This window comes from Salmo salar, chromosome ssa02 (genome assembly GCF_905237065.1).
Source record: "Salmo salar chromosome ssa02, Ssal_v3.1, whole genome shotgun sequence".
Lineage (NCBI taxonomy): Eukaryota > Metazoa > Chordata > Actinopteri > Salmoniformes > Salmonidae > Salmo > Salmo salar.
This window is the reverse complement of record NC_059443.1, coordinates 76499213-76518517: the sequence shown is the minus strand read 5'-3', so window position 1 is coordinate 76518517 and position 19305 is coordinate 76499213. Positions and strand designations below refer to the sequence as shown.

Sequence of the window (19305 nt, the reverse complement as noted above, 5' to 3'; positions counted from 1 at the left end):
GCATGGGATCATTTATCAGTAGTTTAAAGAATGATTCGAAAAGCTGAGAAGGAGAGAAAATGATTAAACATGTATTCTCTATCTTCACTGTTCAAGGCAATATGTATTCTAGGTGGTGTGGAACATGTGAGTGATCACCGTTCCAGATGAGGGACTAATTATTTGACTTGGCCGCGTTTTAGTATGTTTCTTAAAGTGGCCTAGTAGCGGTAATTCATGTGTTATGGTTTAGATGGAATGATCTATGTGGAACTGTATTTGTGGCCGGTGGCAAAGTACAAAGGGGGCATGTCTCTGAGACAGAATGTTTCTACAAGAGTGAGATAGGAGTCATATCGTAGAGCTAACTATATAGATTATGAACTATTGCCGTATAAAACTGTCTTATAGCTTCACTGTTTTATATCATTATATAAATTGCTTATTCTCAAATAGCTGTTTGTGTATGAGTCTGGGTAATTAACAAAGGACTGAGGCAGGCTGCAAGAACGTGGACTTCCTAATCTGAAGGCTTCTCCTGACTGATATCAAGACTGAGAGACACCACCTGAATAGCCACAGAGATTCATTGTACATCCTAGACTCAGAAGGGGAGAGGGCTTGTTTGGGAAAACAATAATTATACTTGGGAAAATAATCATTATACTTGTTGACTGCATATTTGCATGAAAAATAGAGGCGAAGTGAGGATGACATGATGTGGGAACACCTCTCCTGTTGCCTGATGAGGAAACCTAGGTGAAAGCATGAGACAGCGTTTTTAGATCCTTCATTTTTTTATGGACCCCAGCAGAACAGTATCCTAAAGGTATAGAGTCAGTCAGGCTAGGGGAGAGTGGGAATCATCATGTTATCAGGTATAGAGTCAGCCTAGAGTCAGGCTAGGCTATTACTAACACTGGTCATATTCACTTTTTCTTTTTCTTTTCAAGTCTCTTAGGAACCAGAAGGTTGAAGAGAAAGTCCAAAGCTTCAGTTCTCCCCTGCCGCTTATGATGTTTCTATTAATAAACTTATGTAATGAAACATGTGTGTACTTGTATGAAAGGAAGGGCTTAAGTTAAACCATTCTACTACAATGGTTTTACAAGTGTTAGACCTATGGAATAAGGATAAGTTATTAGTTAGATTGTATAACCCATAATGAAGGGTTTGAAAGGATAAAGTGTCATTTTATGTGTTGATTTCACTTACTTTTATAGAAGTATTTTGATAGAACCTCCTTTGCTAGTTTAAGCCATAATCTAATGCTCACCTTAACATGTTACAATAATTATAACGGAAGTGATAGAAGGAGGGAATGTGATGGAACATTTTATGTTTGTGTGTTTTCAGATTAATGTTGCTTTTTCTAAAAATGCTTTTTCTTATTACCAATTATGTTGGTTTCATGCGAGTGACTGATTGTACTCACTATCGCTGTATAAGCAATTTGGCAGTACGCCTAGAACATTGCCCCGGGAACCAAGAGGAGTATCTCAGTTTCAAGGTCTCAGCTTTGGGAGAAGAAGCCTCGTGAGGTATGGGTCAGTTACATGCAGGAACCACCGTTAATAATGAATAAGGTAAATCATGCTGATATGACTTGTTTGTGTAGCAGTATATAAGGACTGAAAGGGTACGCCCTTGTCAGAGTTTTCATCAAGCTTGTATTGAGTTTGTGAACCTCTCCAGTTACTGTTAATAAAGATGGATTCATTTACATTAAGTGTGCATCCTTAGTGGAGAATTTCCATTACACTTTCATGTGGCACTGTCTGTCTTAGGTGTTCTATTTCTATGTTTGGGACTGGGAATGGGACTAATGCTCTACATATTGTATATCTATGAGTGGGACTCACCCTCTGTGCCGTCTGGCTCGGCCTGCTCCTCACGCTGCTTCTGCTTGAATTTCAAGTTGCCATGGTGCACTACAGCTCCTGTCAGCTTGTATATTCCAAGCTTCTCCTCATTAGTGAAGCCCAGGATTGTAATGGCTTCCTGGCAATAAAGAAGAAGTACAAAAATGACGTTACGCTACAGTTCTGTGCTCACTCCAGAACGAATGGGATGGATAGATTTGACTCTTGGCCAACACATTAGTAGATGGCAACACAAAATGAGTTTTACACAGTTCCACAGGGCACTTAGTGGCGCTCTCTTGTGGATGTCTTACATGTATGTGCCTCAAGGTGAAGTGTGAAGGCATGAAAAGTTCCTTTATGTTCATGCTTAACTAACACAAGGCATTTAGAATCAAACAAAAATACATGAAAATTACTAGCAAGTTGGAATTTCACAGACCTTCAGTGTGTATGGTGGTCCTACCCATTCTATATCTATTGTTTGGTTAACCCTTTGTTTGACTCACATCTGTGGCATCCAGCTCTTCATTGTCGTTGATGCTGGCCACAGCAATCTGACCCTGGCTGCACATGGGGAAGTCGTAGGGGTTGGTGGTGAGGAGCGCCAATTCTGTGGACAACGGAGAACAGCTTGTCAGTTAAATCTCTTAGAATTCTGCTGTCCTACCTTTACAGTATCTCTCCCTCCTTTACTCAATAGATGGACTCAAGGATATATGTAGTATATAATAAATAGCATCAAAAGAGGAGACTGAGACTTGTGGACTAGTGCATCACAGTGCATTACTTGATAGATCTTTCCCAAAGACCTTCCAAATGTCTAGATGCCTTGTTACCTTGGATGTAATCATTGTAATAGTATTATTAGTGTGTACTATGAATATTTTTAACAAGTTCCACAGATGGGGGTGGGAATAATTTCCCCTGGACCTCTACTTTGTCGTACCAACTAGCTCAGGTTTGTGGCCTGTCATCATCTGGAAGAAGATGTGGTAGCCTCTCTCATCGGGAAGCTGGAAGGACACTCTGGACTTCTCCAGCAGGTCTGAGAGTGAAAGAGAGAGAGCGAGTGACACAAAGAGAGAGAAAACATAAGATGAAATCAAATTTGATGTTAAGATCTCCAAAAAAAACAATCTGTGTGAATGTAGAAAATCATTGAGAAACAATCAATACCAACTCACAGGTCTCAATGTCAGCTTTAGCCAGTTTACCAGCTTGGAAGTGAATCCTGATGAATTTACCCTATAGTAGAGCATGGAGGTTAGTAATAGGTCAACAAATAAATCTAACATTTTATTTTGATAGACCCCTTTAAATGTTACAGTTTGTTGGACATCTATTGATATAACAATAGGGAACTACTGAAATACATTTTTTCCAATATAAGGTAACTTCCACAGTATGCACTTCATACTTACAAAGCGAGACGAGTTGTCGTTCCTCACTGTCTTGGCATTACCGTAAGACTCCAGCAGAGGGTTAGCTGCAATGATCTGATCCTCAAGAGACCCCTGATTGAGATAAACACAAGTTGCTCAGAAATGGGAAAAGTGGTAAAGTTTGTTTTTCTCTATGACTTGAACACTTTTCTTGAAACATGATTCACAAAAAGTTTGCTCAGAAAACCAAACTGAAATGTGATTAAAAGGCAAACATAAGAACAACCTACCTGCATTTTGTTGGGGTCTGCTTCCTTCTTGCCACCAGACACTGCAATGGTGGCAAAGTACTGGATGACACGCTTGGTGTTGACAGTCTTTCCTGCACCGGATTCTCCACTGGTTTATATGACAGAGAAAGAGGGGTTTTAGGTACATGTCCGAGTGTCAGATTGGCTTTCACCAAGAAATAGTATAGAAAAATACCTGTTTTCTAACATAAGTAAATATTCCCTTTCATCGACTCGTTATTACACATAGCCTAATGTCATAATCCATTCATAATGTCATGTATTTCATCACACCAAGTGACCCAATGTATTACAATAGAAATTCTTTCTCAAGTGACATTTTAGTAAACAACTTACGTAATCAGGACGGACTGGTTCTCCTTATCTGGAACCAAAATACATATTGCTAATCATACTCAAGCAACATTATGGGTACATTATTGCATTTGTATAATCATGAATTTAATTTTGGAACATTTTCCATTCATGGATACTGAAATCAGACATTCCCAGCAAACTGTTCTAACCTAGACGAGTAAACTCGAAAGCATATTTGAATTTGATTTGATTTTACACCCAACAATCCATCCATCCATCCATCCATTAGCACTTATGGACTGTGAGATCTATATGCAGTTATGGACATCCATAGAGCTCCATTTTTATGGATTGTCTATCCGTGTGAGAGACGACGACTCGTTCTCGACCTTTAAGTCTGTTGAAATTCTCCTGTCTTAGCTGGGTTCCTGTATGAACTTAAGTATTCTCCCTCTCTATCTCTGAGGACCAGAGCCCTAGGACCATGCCACAGGACAACCTGGCTTGATGACTCCTGGCTGTCCCCAGTCCACCTGGTCGTGCTGCTGCTCCAGTTTCAACTGTTCTGCCTGCGGCTATGGAACACTGATCTGTTCACCTGACGTGCTACCTGCTGTTTTTTGACTCTCCCTATCTCTCTCTTTCTACCGCACCTGCTGTCTCGACCTCTGAATGCTCGGCTATGAAAAGCCAACTGACATTTACTCCTGAGGTGCTGACCTATTGCGCACTCCACAGCCACTGTGATAATTATTTGACCCTGCATGTCATCTATGAACGTTTGAACATTTTGTATGGCCTTAATGGCCATATACTCCTATAATCTCAAGCCAGAAGAGGACTGGCCACCCCTCAGAGCATGGTTCCTCTCTAGGTTTTTTCTTAGGGTCTGCATTGCTTGGTGTCTAGGGTTTCAGTCTGGGTTTCTGTATAAGCACTTTGTGACATCTGCTTATGTAAAAAGGGCTTTATAAATAAATTTGATTGATTGATCCATCCATCCATGACAGCTCGTACCAATCATCATGAACTGAAAGGCGTTGTCAGAGACGGAGAAGATATGTGGTGGAGCCTCCACCCTCTTCTTCCCTCTGTAGGCGTTGACAACCTCTTCGTCGTACACTGGGAGCCACTTGTAGGGGTTCACCGTGGCACAGAAGAGCCCAGAGTAGGTCTGGATGAAAGCATAATTAAAATAAAGGATTAACAAAATCAAATGTACTTTTACTTGGATTTATGTGAGGATGTGGGTGTACTTTGGTATACTGATGTGCGGTCTACTGTATTGATATGTTTTGGTTTCTACCATTTAATTATGTCTAGTACTGTATGTGTGTATTTATTATGTTCATGTATGTGTGTATGTATATGTGCAGGCCTCTTACATAGATCATCCATGCTGCATAACGCTCTTTGAGGTTATACAACACAGAGGCTTCATTCAGGTAGGTCATCATGGCCATGTCCTCAATCTTGTCGTACTTAGGGGGGTTCATCTCATAGATGTCTGCATCTTTGAACTCTTTTCCTTCCTGAAACAGTCAGAAACCTAGTTTACACGCAGATCAAAGTAGACATGACTGAATTCTTTTTGCTCATTAAATATAAGTTTAATAATTAAAAAAAATGCATATCCACATTAATCCAACTACTTTGTTATCACCCACTGACACATACCTGGAGATTCTTGACTAGTCAACATGAGAAATTCCATATAATTTTTAAATAGCAGCAATAAAATGTATGTCTTTGAAGATTATATTCTGCTTACAAAAAACATTGGAAGTTTGTTTTTGCATTTAGTTGACTTTTCAAGAATTAGAGTGATTGCACAAACTTGAACTTGAATACTTTTCAGATCAGGCTTACCTCCTTACTGCCGTCAGGGTTGGTAACTGTCACAGTACACTTCCCGTCGGCCCTGGCAGTGACTAAACCCTTAAGGTACAGCTCCACCTTGTCTGTCACATAGCAGGCGTTCTTTGAATCAAAGGGCATGGCTTGTGCCTCCATCCTCTCCTTCTCAGACTTACGAAGGTATATGGCAGCCTTGCCGTAGACTTGCATCTCCGCGTCCGTACTCATGGTGACGGATAACTAGGAAAGAGATGAAACAAGAAACATGATTGAATCTGTGGTGCTTCCTCCCCATTCAACAGAGTTAGGTGAGTGGTATCTCTCTCAGAATATTCTCATCACTTTTTATGTGAAGACTGAAACCGTCTCACCTTCTTTTCCCCTCCTACAGATGAATGTGTACTTCTTGGAGGACCCTGTGACACATTAGGGTGTTGTGAAAACACACAAGTCTAAAGCCTTATCATTTATTCCCTAAAAGGCTAGAAAACATTTAACTCAATCATTACATGTCAAATTCAACTACAGGTGCAACTGGTAACTTTCCTTTACTACACATCCACACATTCTGTTTGGAATTCAAATAAATACCCCTGAAAACCCAGTTACATTCCAGAACACCCTTTCAAGTGCAGGAGCACCACTTTTTACTGTAAATGAAAGTTACAGATTTGAAGTAAAACACATAATAAAAACAACATTATTTTTAATGCCACTTGATTTAATATTGTAAAATCTTACAGAACTAAATTCAAATAGTGCAGTTAGCTACTGCCTCAGATGCTGAGTGCAAGGACGAGACACATTTAAAAATCTAAGGAGGTGGAGCGGTCTTACCACAGAAGAAGAAGGTATCTGACTTAAGGATGTTGGGGCCTCAGCCTCCTTATATCTGGTTGGAAGTGCTAACCAAGCAAAAGTTAATTATGGACCACTCTGGGAAAGGAAATGAATTGGATGAGAGACCTGTTTATTTCTGTGTATCACTAGCACCTCCCACTTCCAGGAGCACCACACTCCCATTACATGACTTTTTAATGTTTGTCTCCGAATTGAATTTCTGTGAATTAACATAAATGACAGATTTCATTACCAATATCAAAAGTTTGTTTAATCTAATTGATTCCAATGTTCCTACCACTGACCCTCAAATACTGTAGTGGGATCCATGTTGCCCCAACACCTTGAAATAGTTTTCATTAAATCTAATCTGACCTTATTTAGTTCCATTTTAGTGGCATTAATCCTCATCAACAACTTTATATATATGTTCACCTACTTTTATATTGTTTAGCTTGTAAACACATCTGAACTGTCTCCTCACCTCATGCTTGTGACAGAGTTGGCCGTTACCTCGTGCCTTGCTTAGTTTGATTTATCACCCTGGTGGAACCATATTAAATTAAGATTTAAAAGCTAGAATGGAAACATTTAGGCTTTTAATTACAGCTCATAAAACTGTTAAATATAATGTTTAGGTAAACTATATATAAACATACATACAAGTATGTGAACACCCCTTCAAATGAATGGATTCGGCTATTTCAGCCACACCGAATGCTGACAGGTGTATAAATTCGAGCACACAGCCATGCAATCTCCATAGACAAACATTGGCAGTAGAATGGCCTTACTGAAGAGCTCAGTGACTTTCAACGTGGCACTGTCATAGGATGCCACCTTTCCAACAAGTCAGCTCATCAAATTTCTGCCGAGAGCTGAAGCACGTACAAATCGTCTGTCCTCGGTTGCAACACTCACTATCGAGTTCCAAACTGCCTTTGTCAGCACAATAACTGTTTGTCGGAAGCTTAATGAAATGGGTTTCCATGGCCGAGCAGCCGCACACAAGCCTAAGATCACAATGCCCAATGCCAAGAGCCAGCTGGACTGGTGTAAAGCTCGCTGCCGTTGAACTCTGAAGCAGTGGAAATACGTTCTCTGGAGTGATGAGTCACGCTTCACCATCTGGCAGTCTGATGGACAAATCTGGGTTTGGAGGAAAGCTACCTGCCCGAATGTGTAGTGCCAACTGTAAAGTTTGGTGGAGTAGGAAAAATGGTCTGGGGCTCTTTGTCATGGTTCAGGCCCGGGCCCCTAAGTTCCAGTGAAGAGAAATCTTAGCGATACAGCATACAATGATATTCTAGACAACTCTGTGCTCTCAACATTGTGGCAACAGTTTGGGGAAGGCCCTTTCCTGTTTCAGCATGACAATGCCCCCGTGCGCAAAGCGAGGCATATACAGAAATGGTTTGTTGAGATCGGTGTGGAAGAACTTGACTGGTCTGCACAGAGCCCTGACCTCAACTCCATCGAACACCTTTGGGATGAATTACAACGCCGACTGCGAGCCAGGCCTAATCGCCCAACATCAGTGCCCGACCTCACTAATGCTCTTGTGGCTGAATGAAAGCAAGTCTCCACAGTAATGTTCCAACATGTAGTGGAAAGCCTTCCCAGAAGAGTGGAGGCTTTTATAGTAGCAAAGGGGGGACCAAATCCATATTAATACCTATGATTTTGGAATGAGATGTTCGACGAGCAGGTGTCCATATACTTTTGGTCATGTAGTTTATCAACAGTATGATAGTCGTTCCACTAAATGAGTCTCTTTAGCATCCCTTTGACACTTTAAGAAGAAATTGTGCACCAATATTGCATTTTAAAAGCCTGTTATAGTAAATGAAATGCTCTGTTCTCAAATATAAATAAAGACTTGCTAAAATGGCAAAATTCATGCATTTAGGAATGTCCCTCTGTGATCCCTCTGTGACTTCTAGGAATATTTTAACCCCCTTATTTAACCCCAGTCATTTTATCATTGCTAGTTGTTTTGTTGCTTTGACAAATACATTTTGGAAGATTATTATTTATTTCATGTGATTAGTGATTCATTTTAAGGTGAACGTGATCTGAACTCCTGTTTTAATATGATGAATCCTTCTCCTTTCTAAATATTTTTTTCAATGCAAACATTGAATAGTCAAATGTTGGTGTAAAAGCAGGTGAGCTGGTTCTACTCTTTTTGGCCACTTTGTGGTGGAAAACTGAGCGGGTCAAGAATAACACGACAACCCTGTTACCCTTAGACATACAGGCTAGAAATGTTTTAACAATTACATTTGTTTTGTAAAGCTTTCATTCAATTGCCCTTCCCTGTTGCACACAGGAAGCCTGTCACAAGGGGATTCATGGCTGATTTCAGATAAAAACCTCAACCCTGTTACGATCCATCCTGTTACCTTATTTGGCACTTAATGTAGAGGCACTTACTATAGTATTATTTTTGTTGAACTTCTTTCGATGGGAAAACATGTGTTTTATTAAGTTGAACATGTTCTCTTTACAACGGAACGTTAAAATTAGGTGAAATTAAATGCTTTTATTCGCCAAGTTTCACTACCCAAAAGGGACTCATTATGTGGAACAACCCATGTTCTATTGAAGATTCTGGAGGCGCTTTTATTAGTCTCACATTTCAGTTGGCTAAAACGGTCCAGTAGGATTCTTATGACTTACATAACACCAGTACAGTATTTCAATAATCTTATCCACTCATATTGCTGACAGCGATATAACTGCCTCAAACTTTTATTACACTCTGAAGTGAACTGCTTAGCAGCTGAGCTGGCTTCAATGATGACCTTTATTTATGACCTTTTCTGTTGGCCATGAATTTTCTGAGAGACCACTGAGCATCACTCGGGGCAACATACACATACCCTGCAAAGGGATAAATGTAAGAAAATAAATATGGCAAATGATTTCCTGTGGTCTGAAATGGCACACAGAACACTGTTAGAACTTATTGAAACTTTAGACGTGTGGGATGAAACATTTTGTGTTATAATTTGGTCCCGTGTGGCTCAGTTGGTAGAGCATGGCACTTGCAATGCTAGGGCTGTGGGTTCAATTCCTCTAGGGGGACCAATACAAACAAATATGAAAATATATGTACTCACTACTGTAAATCCCTCTGGATTAGAGCATCTGCCAAATGACTTAAATGAAATGGGAAAATATGATTTGAATAAAGAATATTACCTGAAATCAGCTGAATGAGCCATGTTGGGATGATGAGTTAAGGGACCTGTGGTCTGTAATGTGAGGAGCCCTTATTTACACAGTGTAAAGATAGGACAAGAAGAGGCCATCTTAGAAAGTATGTGTTTTATAAAATATACTGCCTATTCTAACACATATCAGAGAGGGCAGTTATTACACCTTGAGTAGATACAGATATGAAATACTCTACAGTTATGGAACCTAATAAGTTAGGAACAACAAAACAACACAAGAAAGTCCAATTGGAAGTCTGGGAAGAGCGGTGTGGGGGGGGGGATGAACTCTGATAACACACAGGTACTTAATGAGTGGTAGAAGGGGTTTGCTAATTTGTTCTCAAGTAATGAAAATGTGGCATATTTTGAGGAAGAATTTTATAAAGCCACATGTTCACTGAAAACTAAACTTGAAAAAACAATGTCAGAGCCCTCTTATATCCAGCATTTTATTTAATATTCCCAACACAATAACAGAGTTTGGTAGGAAGTCATTTAATACAATGTTCCCAACACAAGAACAGAGTTTGGTAGGAAGTAATTTTATATAATGTTCCCAACACAAGAACAGAGTTCGGTAGGAAGACATTTTATATAATGTTCTCAACACATGAACAGAGTTTGGTAGGAAGTAATTTTATACAATGTTCCCAACACAAGAACAGAGTTTGGAAGGAAGTCATTTTATATAATGTTCCCAACATAAGAACAGAGTTTGGGAGGAAGCCAATTTATATAATGCAGTGGAGGCTGCGGATGGGAGGATGGCTCATAATAATAACTGGAAAGGAGCAAATTGAATGGTATCAAATGCATGGAATCCATGTGTTTGCTGTATTTGATATGATTGCACCCATCCCACTCTATCCATTACTACAAGCGCGTCCCCCCTGTGATATTATGTTCCCAATATTAAAACAGAGTTTGGTAGGAAGTCATTTTATATAGTGTTCCAAATACAAAAACAGAGTTTGGTAGGAAGTCATTTTATACAATGTTCCCAACAAAAGAACAGAGTTCGGTAGGAACGCTTTTAGCTTTCCTGAACTATCATCGTGGAACATTTTACACAGCAATTTTCATGTCTCTCCAGAGATGTTCGTTCGGGTTCAAGTGCTGGCTCTGGCTGGGCCACTCAAGGACATTCAGATACTTGTCTCGAAGCCACTCCTGCGTTGTCTTGGATGTGTGCTTAGGGTTGTTGTCCTGTTGGAAGGTGAACCTTCACCCCAGTCTGAGGTCCTGAGTGCTCTGGAGCAGGTTTTCATCAAGGATCTCTATGTACTTTGCACCGTTCATCTTTGCCTCGATCCTGACTAGTCTCCCAGTCCCTAACGCTGAAAAACATCCCTACAGCATGATGCTGCCACCACCATGCTTCACCGTAGGGATGGTGCCAGGTTTCCTCCAGACGTGACGCTTTGCACTCAGGCACATGAGTTTAACCTTGGTTTCATCAGACCAGAGAATCTTGTTTCTCATGGTCTGAGAGTCTTTAGGTGCCTTTTGGCAAAGTCATGTGCCTTTTAATGAGGAATGGCTTCCATCCAGCCACTCTACCATAAAGGCCTGATTAGTGGAGTGCTGCAGAGATGGTTGTCCTTCTGGAAGGTTCTCTCATCTCCACAGAGGAACTCTAGATCTCTGTCAGAGTGACCATCGGGTTCTTGGTAACCTCCCTGACCAAGGCCCTTCTCCCCCAATTGCTCAGTTTGGGCGGGCGCCCAGCTCTAGGAAGAGTCTTGCTGGTTCCAAACTTCTTCCATTTAAGAATGATGGAGGCTACTGTGTTCTTGGGGACCTTCAATGCTGCAGACATTTTTGGTACCCTTCCCCAGATATGTGCATCGACTCAATCCTGTCTGAGCTCTACGGACAATTCCTTCAACCTTATGGCTTAATTTTTTTTCTGACACGCACTGTCAACTGTGGGACTTTATATAGAGAGGTGTGTGCCTTTCCAAATCATGTTCAATCAATTGAAATTACCACATGTGGAGTCCAATGAATGATCAATGCAAACAGGATGCACTTGAGCTCAATTTCAAGTCTCATAGCCAAGGGTCTGAATACTTACGTAAATAAGGTATTTTGTATTTTTTATTTTTAATACATTTGCAAAAATGTCTACAACCTGTTTTCGGTTTTTCATCAGGGGTATTGTGTGCAGATTGCTGAGGAAAAACATTTATTTAATCAATTTTAGAAAATGGCTGTAATGTAACAAAATGTGGAAAAAGTCAAGGGGTCTGAAAAATGTCCAAAGGCACTGTATGTTGTGTTGTGTTTCATATGTTTACTATATGAATGCTGCTTTCCAGTCCAGGGCTCACTGTCAATCTCGATATGACTTTCTCAAGTTACATAAAGGAGAAATACAAATATCTGTAACCCGTAACTAAATGATTGACGAACTGTCTAATGAAGTCTTAAAATCCCTGAATTGACTAAAGTTCTACATGGTTTGATCCTAATATGTTTATTAGGAAGGATTACTTAATCCTATCCCAGGTATTCCATAAAGAGGTGGGGTTTCAAGTGTCTCCGGAAGGTGGTGATTGACTCCGCTGTCCTGGCGTTGTGTGTGTGTCCTGTTCTGAACTATTCAGCAGGAGGGTGGGGTTCTAAAAGGTATGAAACAAATGAATATGTCCATAACAGAGAAGGGTGTTATTTTTTGGTGTTCAAAAGTTTACGCCTATATTGGCAGTAACTGGGGACATAGGCAGGGAACATATAACAAAGTGCATGTATCTATAGATTGTGTAGGTCTCTATCTCTCACACCTGACTCTTCTCTTTGTGTCAGAATGGGTTTAAATGCCATCTATTTAATTTATTTGTTACCGCTCTAGGGTTATTGTTATTGCTTGGATTACCTTATGTACTATTATATATTCATATTGATTCATTCTTTATGCCCAGTGTCCACCCAGCACATCAGTACAAGAAGCCCCATATCTGCTGGATACACTAGTTGAGCAGGGTGACCATCTGGAAGGATCCCATCAAGGCCTTTTCATTTCTTGGACTGTGCTCTCATCTTCACTGCAGCCAAGGTTTATTGTTCGGTATATCTGCCAACGCAGCTTTATTCTGGCACCGACCCCACTGTTATTAGACAAGATATTTACTTGCCATGTTTGTGGGTGGCGAGAACATTAGCACCATGCAGACGAAACATTTATGATATTCATTTTAATGTGCAAAGATCTTGCATGACCTATGACCTGCGTTTTTGTATTTGAGGGACATGTTTAGCTCCAAACTTGCTCTGGGCAGAAGTTACCCTCCGGGATATAACTGACCTTAGATCAGTGTCAGAGGAATATGTACAGCTGTCATACCCAACTAGACAACTGTGCATTTGGCTACAAAGACCTCATCTGACTTTACAGCCATGGGTCTTCTCACAATGCAGATCAGGGGTCATTTCAAGTAAATTCAGGATGTGAACTGAAATTATGTCTATTTAAAAGCATTGTGACATTTTTGAATTTTGTTTACTTCCTGATTGAACTGAATTGTATTTCTTCCACTCCAGCACTAACGTACTGGACCTGATTTAAAGTAATTAAGGGCTAAATTGAAGATCATGATTAGTTGTAAATCAAATGTTATTGGTGACGTAACACATATTTTGCAGATGTTATCACAGGTGCAGCGAAATGCTTGTGTTCCTAGCAGTGCAGTAATACCGAACAATTCAATACAGGCAAATCCACCAAAATAAAGGAATTAAATATAGAACAAAGGATTTATTGTAGTAGAATGTTTTCATTGGTCAGAATGCAATGAGGAGATTGAGATTAAGAATCCAGGTTCAGTATGTATTACACAGTGGAACAGGAAGAGAGAGCACATGAGGGGAGGGTTTGATTAAGGTTGATTAAGGTTTAGGAGTTGGAGTTGGGGCTTGTAATGGCTGATAGGACGGTTAGGTTGTGGAAATGTAGAAACATAAAATGGTATTTTAAAACGTTAGACAAACAACTGCCTATGAGACATTAGCTTGTCATTTAGTGGGTTAGGCCGATCGTTTCCCCTTTTGCAGTGTGACTTCTCAAGGAAATGTACCACGTGTGTACAAATGATGTTGGGACTTTATTGGATATGCAGTGAAATGGAGTGTAACATTTATTTTAACTGAGTGCAGTGAACCACTTCTACATTCTTCGATTGGGGTTCCATTTATGACACTGAAGGAATTTGTGAACAAAGCTCCAACAGGGTATCTCATGAATCCTAACTTTAAATGAGAATGGAGAGACTCATCAAAGAACAGTAGCATGGATGAAGTTCATTTCTTTTCCCCATCCACCATACAGGTCAATCGACATACACCAACCACTCCATCGATATATCTTCAGTTATATCCTCTTCCTTTATTTCTTGCGCCACCCCAGAAATAACACCCTTTATAGGCAGCCTACTACGACAATCCATAGAGGAAAAATTCCACACCAAAACGTATATATTTTAAAATATATATATTTCACCTTTATTTAACCAGGTAGGCTAGTTGAGAACAGGTTCTCATTTGCAACTGCGACCTGGCCAAGATAAAGCATAGCAATTCGACACATACAACAACACAGAGTTACACATGGAATAAACAAAACATACAGTCAATAATACAGTAGAAGAAAAGAAAAGAAAAAGTCTATATACAGTGAGTGGAAAGGAGGTAAGTTAAGGCAATAAATAGTCCATGGTGGCGAAGTAATTACAATATAGCAATTAAACACTGGAATGGTAGATGTGCAGAAGATGAATGTGCAAGTAGAGGTACTGGGGTGCAAAGGAGCAAGATAAATAAAATAAATACAGTATGGGGATGAGGTAGATAGATGGTCTGTTTACAGATGGGCTATGTACAGGTGCAGTGATCTGTGAGCTGCTCTGACAGCTGGTGCTTAAAGCTAGTGAGGGAGATATGATTCTCCAGCTTCAGTGATTTTTGCAGTTCGTTCCAGTCATTGGCAGCAGAGAAATGGAAGGAAAGGCGACCAAAGGAGGACTTGGCTTTGGGGGTGACCAGTAAGATATACCTGCTGGAGCGCGTGCTACGAGTGGGTGCTGCTATGGTGACCAGTGAGCTGAGATAAGGCGAGGCTTTCCCCAGCAGAGACTTGTAGATAACCTGTAGCCAATGGGTTTGGCGACGAGTATGAAGCGAGGGCCAACCAACGAATGTGTACAGGTCGCAGTGGTGGGTAGTGTATGTGGGTTTGGTAACAAAACGGATGGCACTGTGATAGACTGCATCCATTTTGTTGAGTAAAGTGTTGGAGGCTATTTTATAGATGACATCGCCGAAGTCGAGGATCGGTAGGATGGTCAGTTTTACGAGGGTATGCTTGTCAGTACGAGTGAAGGATGCTTTGTTGCGATATAGGAAGCCAATTCTAGATTTAATTTTGGATTGGAGATGCTTAATGTGAGTCTGGAAGGAGAGGTTACAGTCTAACCAGACACCTAGGTATTTGTAGTTGTCCACATATTCTAAATCAGAGACGTCCAGAGTAGTGATGCTGGACGGGCAGGCAGGTGCGGGCAGTGATCCATTGAATAGCATGCATTTAGTTTTACTTGCATTTAAGAGCAGTTGGAGGCCACGGAAGAAGAGTTGTATGGCATTGAAGCTTGTCTGGAGGTTAGTTAACACAGTGTACAAGGAGGGGCCAGAAGTATACAGAATGGTGTCGTCTGCGTAGAGGTGGATCAGAGAATCACCAGCAGCAAGAGCAAGAGCGAGAATTGAACCCTGTGGCACCCCCATAGAGACTACCAGAGGTCTAGACAACAGGCCCTGCGATTTGACATACTGAACTCTATATATGCTTCTTCTGCTCCGCAGACACACACACACACAAAATATAAGACCACTTCTTGTGACTCTCACTGACTCAACACTTTCCTTCAACACGTTCCAGATATTCCTGGAGATGTTAAACGGATTTCCCAAGTAGCATTGATCTAAAATACCTCACTCCGACTAAAAATGAGTCTCGTGATTACCTTTTTTCCACCACAGCTTTGCTTCTCTTGTTACCCTTTCCCTTGTAACCCACTCATTCTCACTTTCTGTACTATTAGCTTCACTCGACTCACTAGCATTTTCAAACAAAACCTCAGTTTCCGCCATCTCCAATTCTCTTCTATGGTATAAAGGCTTTGACACAATTTGAATGTGCATGCCGCCATCTACTCACCAATTTTAAATGGAAATGAAAGGGGTGTAGAAAGGCAGTGGAGAGATGATTAGGGAGTGGTAACAGGTGTGGAGGGAAGGGGCGTGGCCTAGGGTAATTAGAAGCAATTGGGAGTCCTGTAGGAGTAGCATGACCCTTCACAACAAGTTGATTTTGCCAAAGATTGTTTATTATATTGACAATATATTTTTGTGACCACTCTAATAATGGAAATGGGAGGAGGTGAGATTAGGTGTGACCATTGTAGCCAATGAGAGGGCAGATACTGTGTGTTAACAACAGATAGATAGAGGACTCATATTTGTATCTGTGCCATTATAGTGTCTGTGACCGCATGGGCAGTGCCATTGAGGCTATCTCCATTTTAGAGTAGTTAATTCTATTCTTCTTCATTGGCTGATGGCTCCCAACTCATAGGACTCCCAACCTGATTTCAAGTAATTAATGGCTAAATTGAAGGTTATGATCATTTGACGTAGCTGAACCCACTGTGTTAGTGCTGGGGTGGAATAAAAGCCTGCACACCATGTGGATGGGCTGTCCAGAACAGGAGTTTCAGGTCCCTGATATACTGTTATTAACTGTCAGATGTCATTAAGCAGTTGAGTAAACTGACATAATAAAACTGTTATTGTACATTTGTATTTTATCAGGGCCTTGGGGAGGAATCAGATAGCAACTGTTGATCCAATACATTTTGTTCTGTAAAACGACCTGCAAAGTAGTTGGCCTGAGACACCCCAGAGCCTTGGATAACGTCAGCATTTTGTTTTACATGATTCAATCCATTAAAATGTCAAAGCCACTCAAATCTATATCTGGATTTGAAATGTCACATGCTGCGGCATGGACCTACTAAACATCCAATCTTGGCTCGGTTAATTCAGATCTTATTTTCCAGGTCACATATCTTGCTGTAAATCTGTTACGGTGTCAGCAATGTGAGGACCTCATGGTTGACTAATAAGGTCAAAATAATGTGCTGGCCTGTATCGGATCTCTCTGTGCTCCCCCTTTCAGCATGCAGTGTAATGTCAATGAAATATTAATCTAATACATTTACAAGGATAAACACTTGGACCAAATGGGGAGTTGTTGTGTTTTTCAGCAAGTTGTACAGATCTTTGGACAAACAAGTCCACAGTTATTACCCCCTGACTAGTGACCTTCTCCAACCATGATCCAAACTGGGTGTCAGAAATACATGCAGCCTAAAGTAGTTTTGGATTGATTCATGACCCTGCGTCATAAAGATGGTATCAAACCACATCTGCTGAACTGTTCTTGAAACTCCAATTTGATCCCATACAGTCGATGGCAGAGTTACAGGAAGCAAACTAAATCAACAGATCATTTACAAGCCCAATATGTCCATGTTCAGAAACAAGTGTGTCAGAAATACCACCAGCTTCCACAGCAATACAGTGCCTTCGGAAAGTATTCAGACCCCTTCCATTTTTCCACATTTTGTTACGTTACAGTCTTATTCTAAAATGGATAAAATCAAGTGAATTCCTCATCAATCTACACACAATATCCCATAATGACAAAGTGGAAACAGGTATTTTGAAATTTTACCAAATGTATAAAAAAAATTGTATTTACATAAGTATTCAGACCCTTTGCAATGAGACTCGAAATTGAGCTCAGATGCATCCTGTTTCCATTTATCATCCTTGAGATGTTTCTACAACTTGATTGGAGTCCACCTGTGGTAAATTCAATTGATTGAACATGATTTGGAAAGGCACACACCTGTCTATATAAGGTCTCACAGTTGACAGTGCACGTCAGAGCAAAAACCAAGCCATGAGGACGAAGTAATTGTCCGTAGAGCTCCGAGACAGGATTGTTTCGAGGCACAAATCTGGGGAAGGGTACCAAAAAATGGCTGCAGCATTGCAGATCCCCAAGAACACAGTGGCCTCCATCATTCTTAAATGGAAGAAGTCTGGAACCAGCAAGACTCTTCCTACAGTTGGCCGGCCTGCCAAACTGAGCAATCGGGGGAGAAGGGCCTTGGTCAGGGAGGTGACCAAGACCTGATGGTCACTCTGACAGAGCTCTAGAGTTCCTCTGTGGAGATGGGAGAACCTTCCAGAAGGACAAACATCTCTGCAGCACTCCACCAATCAGGCCTTTAGACAATGAGAAACAAGATTCTCTGGTCTGATGAAACCAAGATTTAACTATTTGGCCTGAATGCAAAACGTCACGTCTGGAGGAAACCTGGCACCATCCCTACGGTGAAGCATGGTGGTGTAAGCATGCTGTTGTGGGATGTTTTCAGCGTTAGGGACTGGGAGACTGGTCAGGTTTGTATGGAAAGATAAACGGAGCAAAGTACAGAGAGACCCTTGATGAAATAGTCCGGGTGGCCATTTTATTAATTGTTCAGCAGTCTTATGGCTTGGGGTTAGAAGCTGTTAAGGAGCCTTTTGTTCCTAGACTTGGCGCTCCGGTAACGCTTGTAGAGCGTTAGCAGAGAGAACAGTCTATGACTTGGGTGACTGGAGTCTTTGACAATTTTTTGGGCCTTCCTCTGACACCGCCTAGTATATAGGTCCTGGATGGCAGGAAGCTTGGCCCCAGTGATATACTGGGCCGTACGCACTACCCAAGCGCCTTGCGGTTGCCATACCAGGCGTTGATGCAATCGGTTAGGATGCTCTCGATGGTATAGCTGTCGAACATTTTGAGGATTTGGGGACCCATTCCAAATCTTTTCAGTCTCCTGAGGGGTAAAAAGTGTTGTTATGCCCTCTTCACGACTGTCTTGGTATGTTTGGACCATGATAGTTCGTTGGTGATGTGGACACCAAGGAACTTGAAACTCTCGACTCGCTCCACTACAGCCCCGTCAATGTTAAAGGGGACCTATTCAGCCCGCCTTTTCCTGTAGTCCACGATCAGCTCCTTTGTCTTGCTCACACTGAGGTGAGAGGTTGTTGTCCTGGCACCACAATGCCAGGTCTCTGACCTCCTCCCTATAGGCTGTCTCATCGTTATCGGTGATCAGGCCTACCAGTGTTGTGTCATCAGCAAACTGAATGACGGTGTTGGAGTCATGTTTGGCCACGCAGTCATGGGTGAACAGGGAGTACAGGAGGGGACTAAGCACATACTTCTGAGGGGCCTCAGTGTTAAGGATCAGCTTGGCAGATGTGTTGTTGCCTACCCTTACCACCTGGGGTGGCCCGTCAGGAAGTCCAGGATCCAGTTGCAGAGGGAGGTGTTTAGTCCCCGGGTCCTTAGCTTAGTGATGAGCTTTGAGGGCACTATGGTGTTGAACGCTGAGCTGTAGTCAATGAACAGCATTCTCATATAGGTGTTCCT

General features: G+C 41.2%; 1 protein-coding gene across 2 annotated transcripts in view; it reads right to left on the bottom strand.

Moving 5' to 3' along the window:
* The window catches only part of LOC106564162 (myosin heavy chain, fast skeletal muscle), a 530774-nt gene that overhangs the window by 15267 nt on the left and 496202 nt on the right, over window positions 1–19305 (bottom strand). Inside the window, exons 1-12 of one of the 2 annotated variants that reach the window (XM_045710185.1) lie at window positions 6529–6626; window positions 6063–6107; window positions 5704–5931; window positions 5220–5366; window positions 4852–5008; window positions 3874–3901; window positions 3517–3625; window positions 3266–3358; window positions 3029–3089; window positions 2791–2889; window positions 2351–2454; window positions 1842–1980 (exon numbers count right to left, since the gene is read on the bottom strand). The exons of the other annotated variant lie outside the window; for it this stretch is intronic. Of the exons in view, the coding sequence (XP_045566141.1) occupies window positions 1842–1980; window positions 2351–2454; window positions 2791–2889; window positions 3029–3089; window positions 3266–3358; window positions 3517–3625; window positions 3874–3901; window positions 4852–5008; window positions 5220–5366; window positions 5704–5919 (1153 nt within the window). The 5' untranslated portion in view covers window positions 5920–5931; window positions 6063–6107; window positions 6529–6626. Of the gene's footprint in view, window positions 1–1841; window positions 1981–2350; window positions 2455–2790; window positions 2890–3028; window positions 3090–3265; window positions 3359–3516; window positions 3626–3873; window positions 3902–4851; window positions 5009–5219; window positions 5367–5703; window positions 5932–6062; window positions 6108–6528; window positions 6627–19305 lie in introns of those variants that run through there. 2 annotated transcript variants of the gene reach the window in all.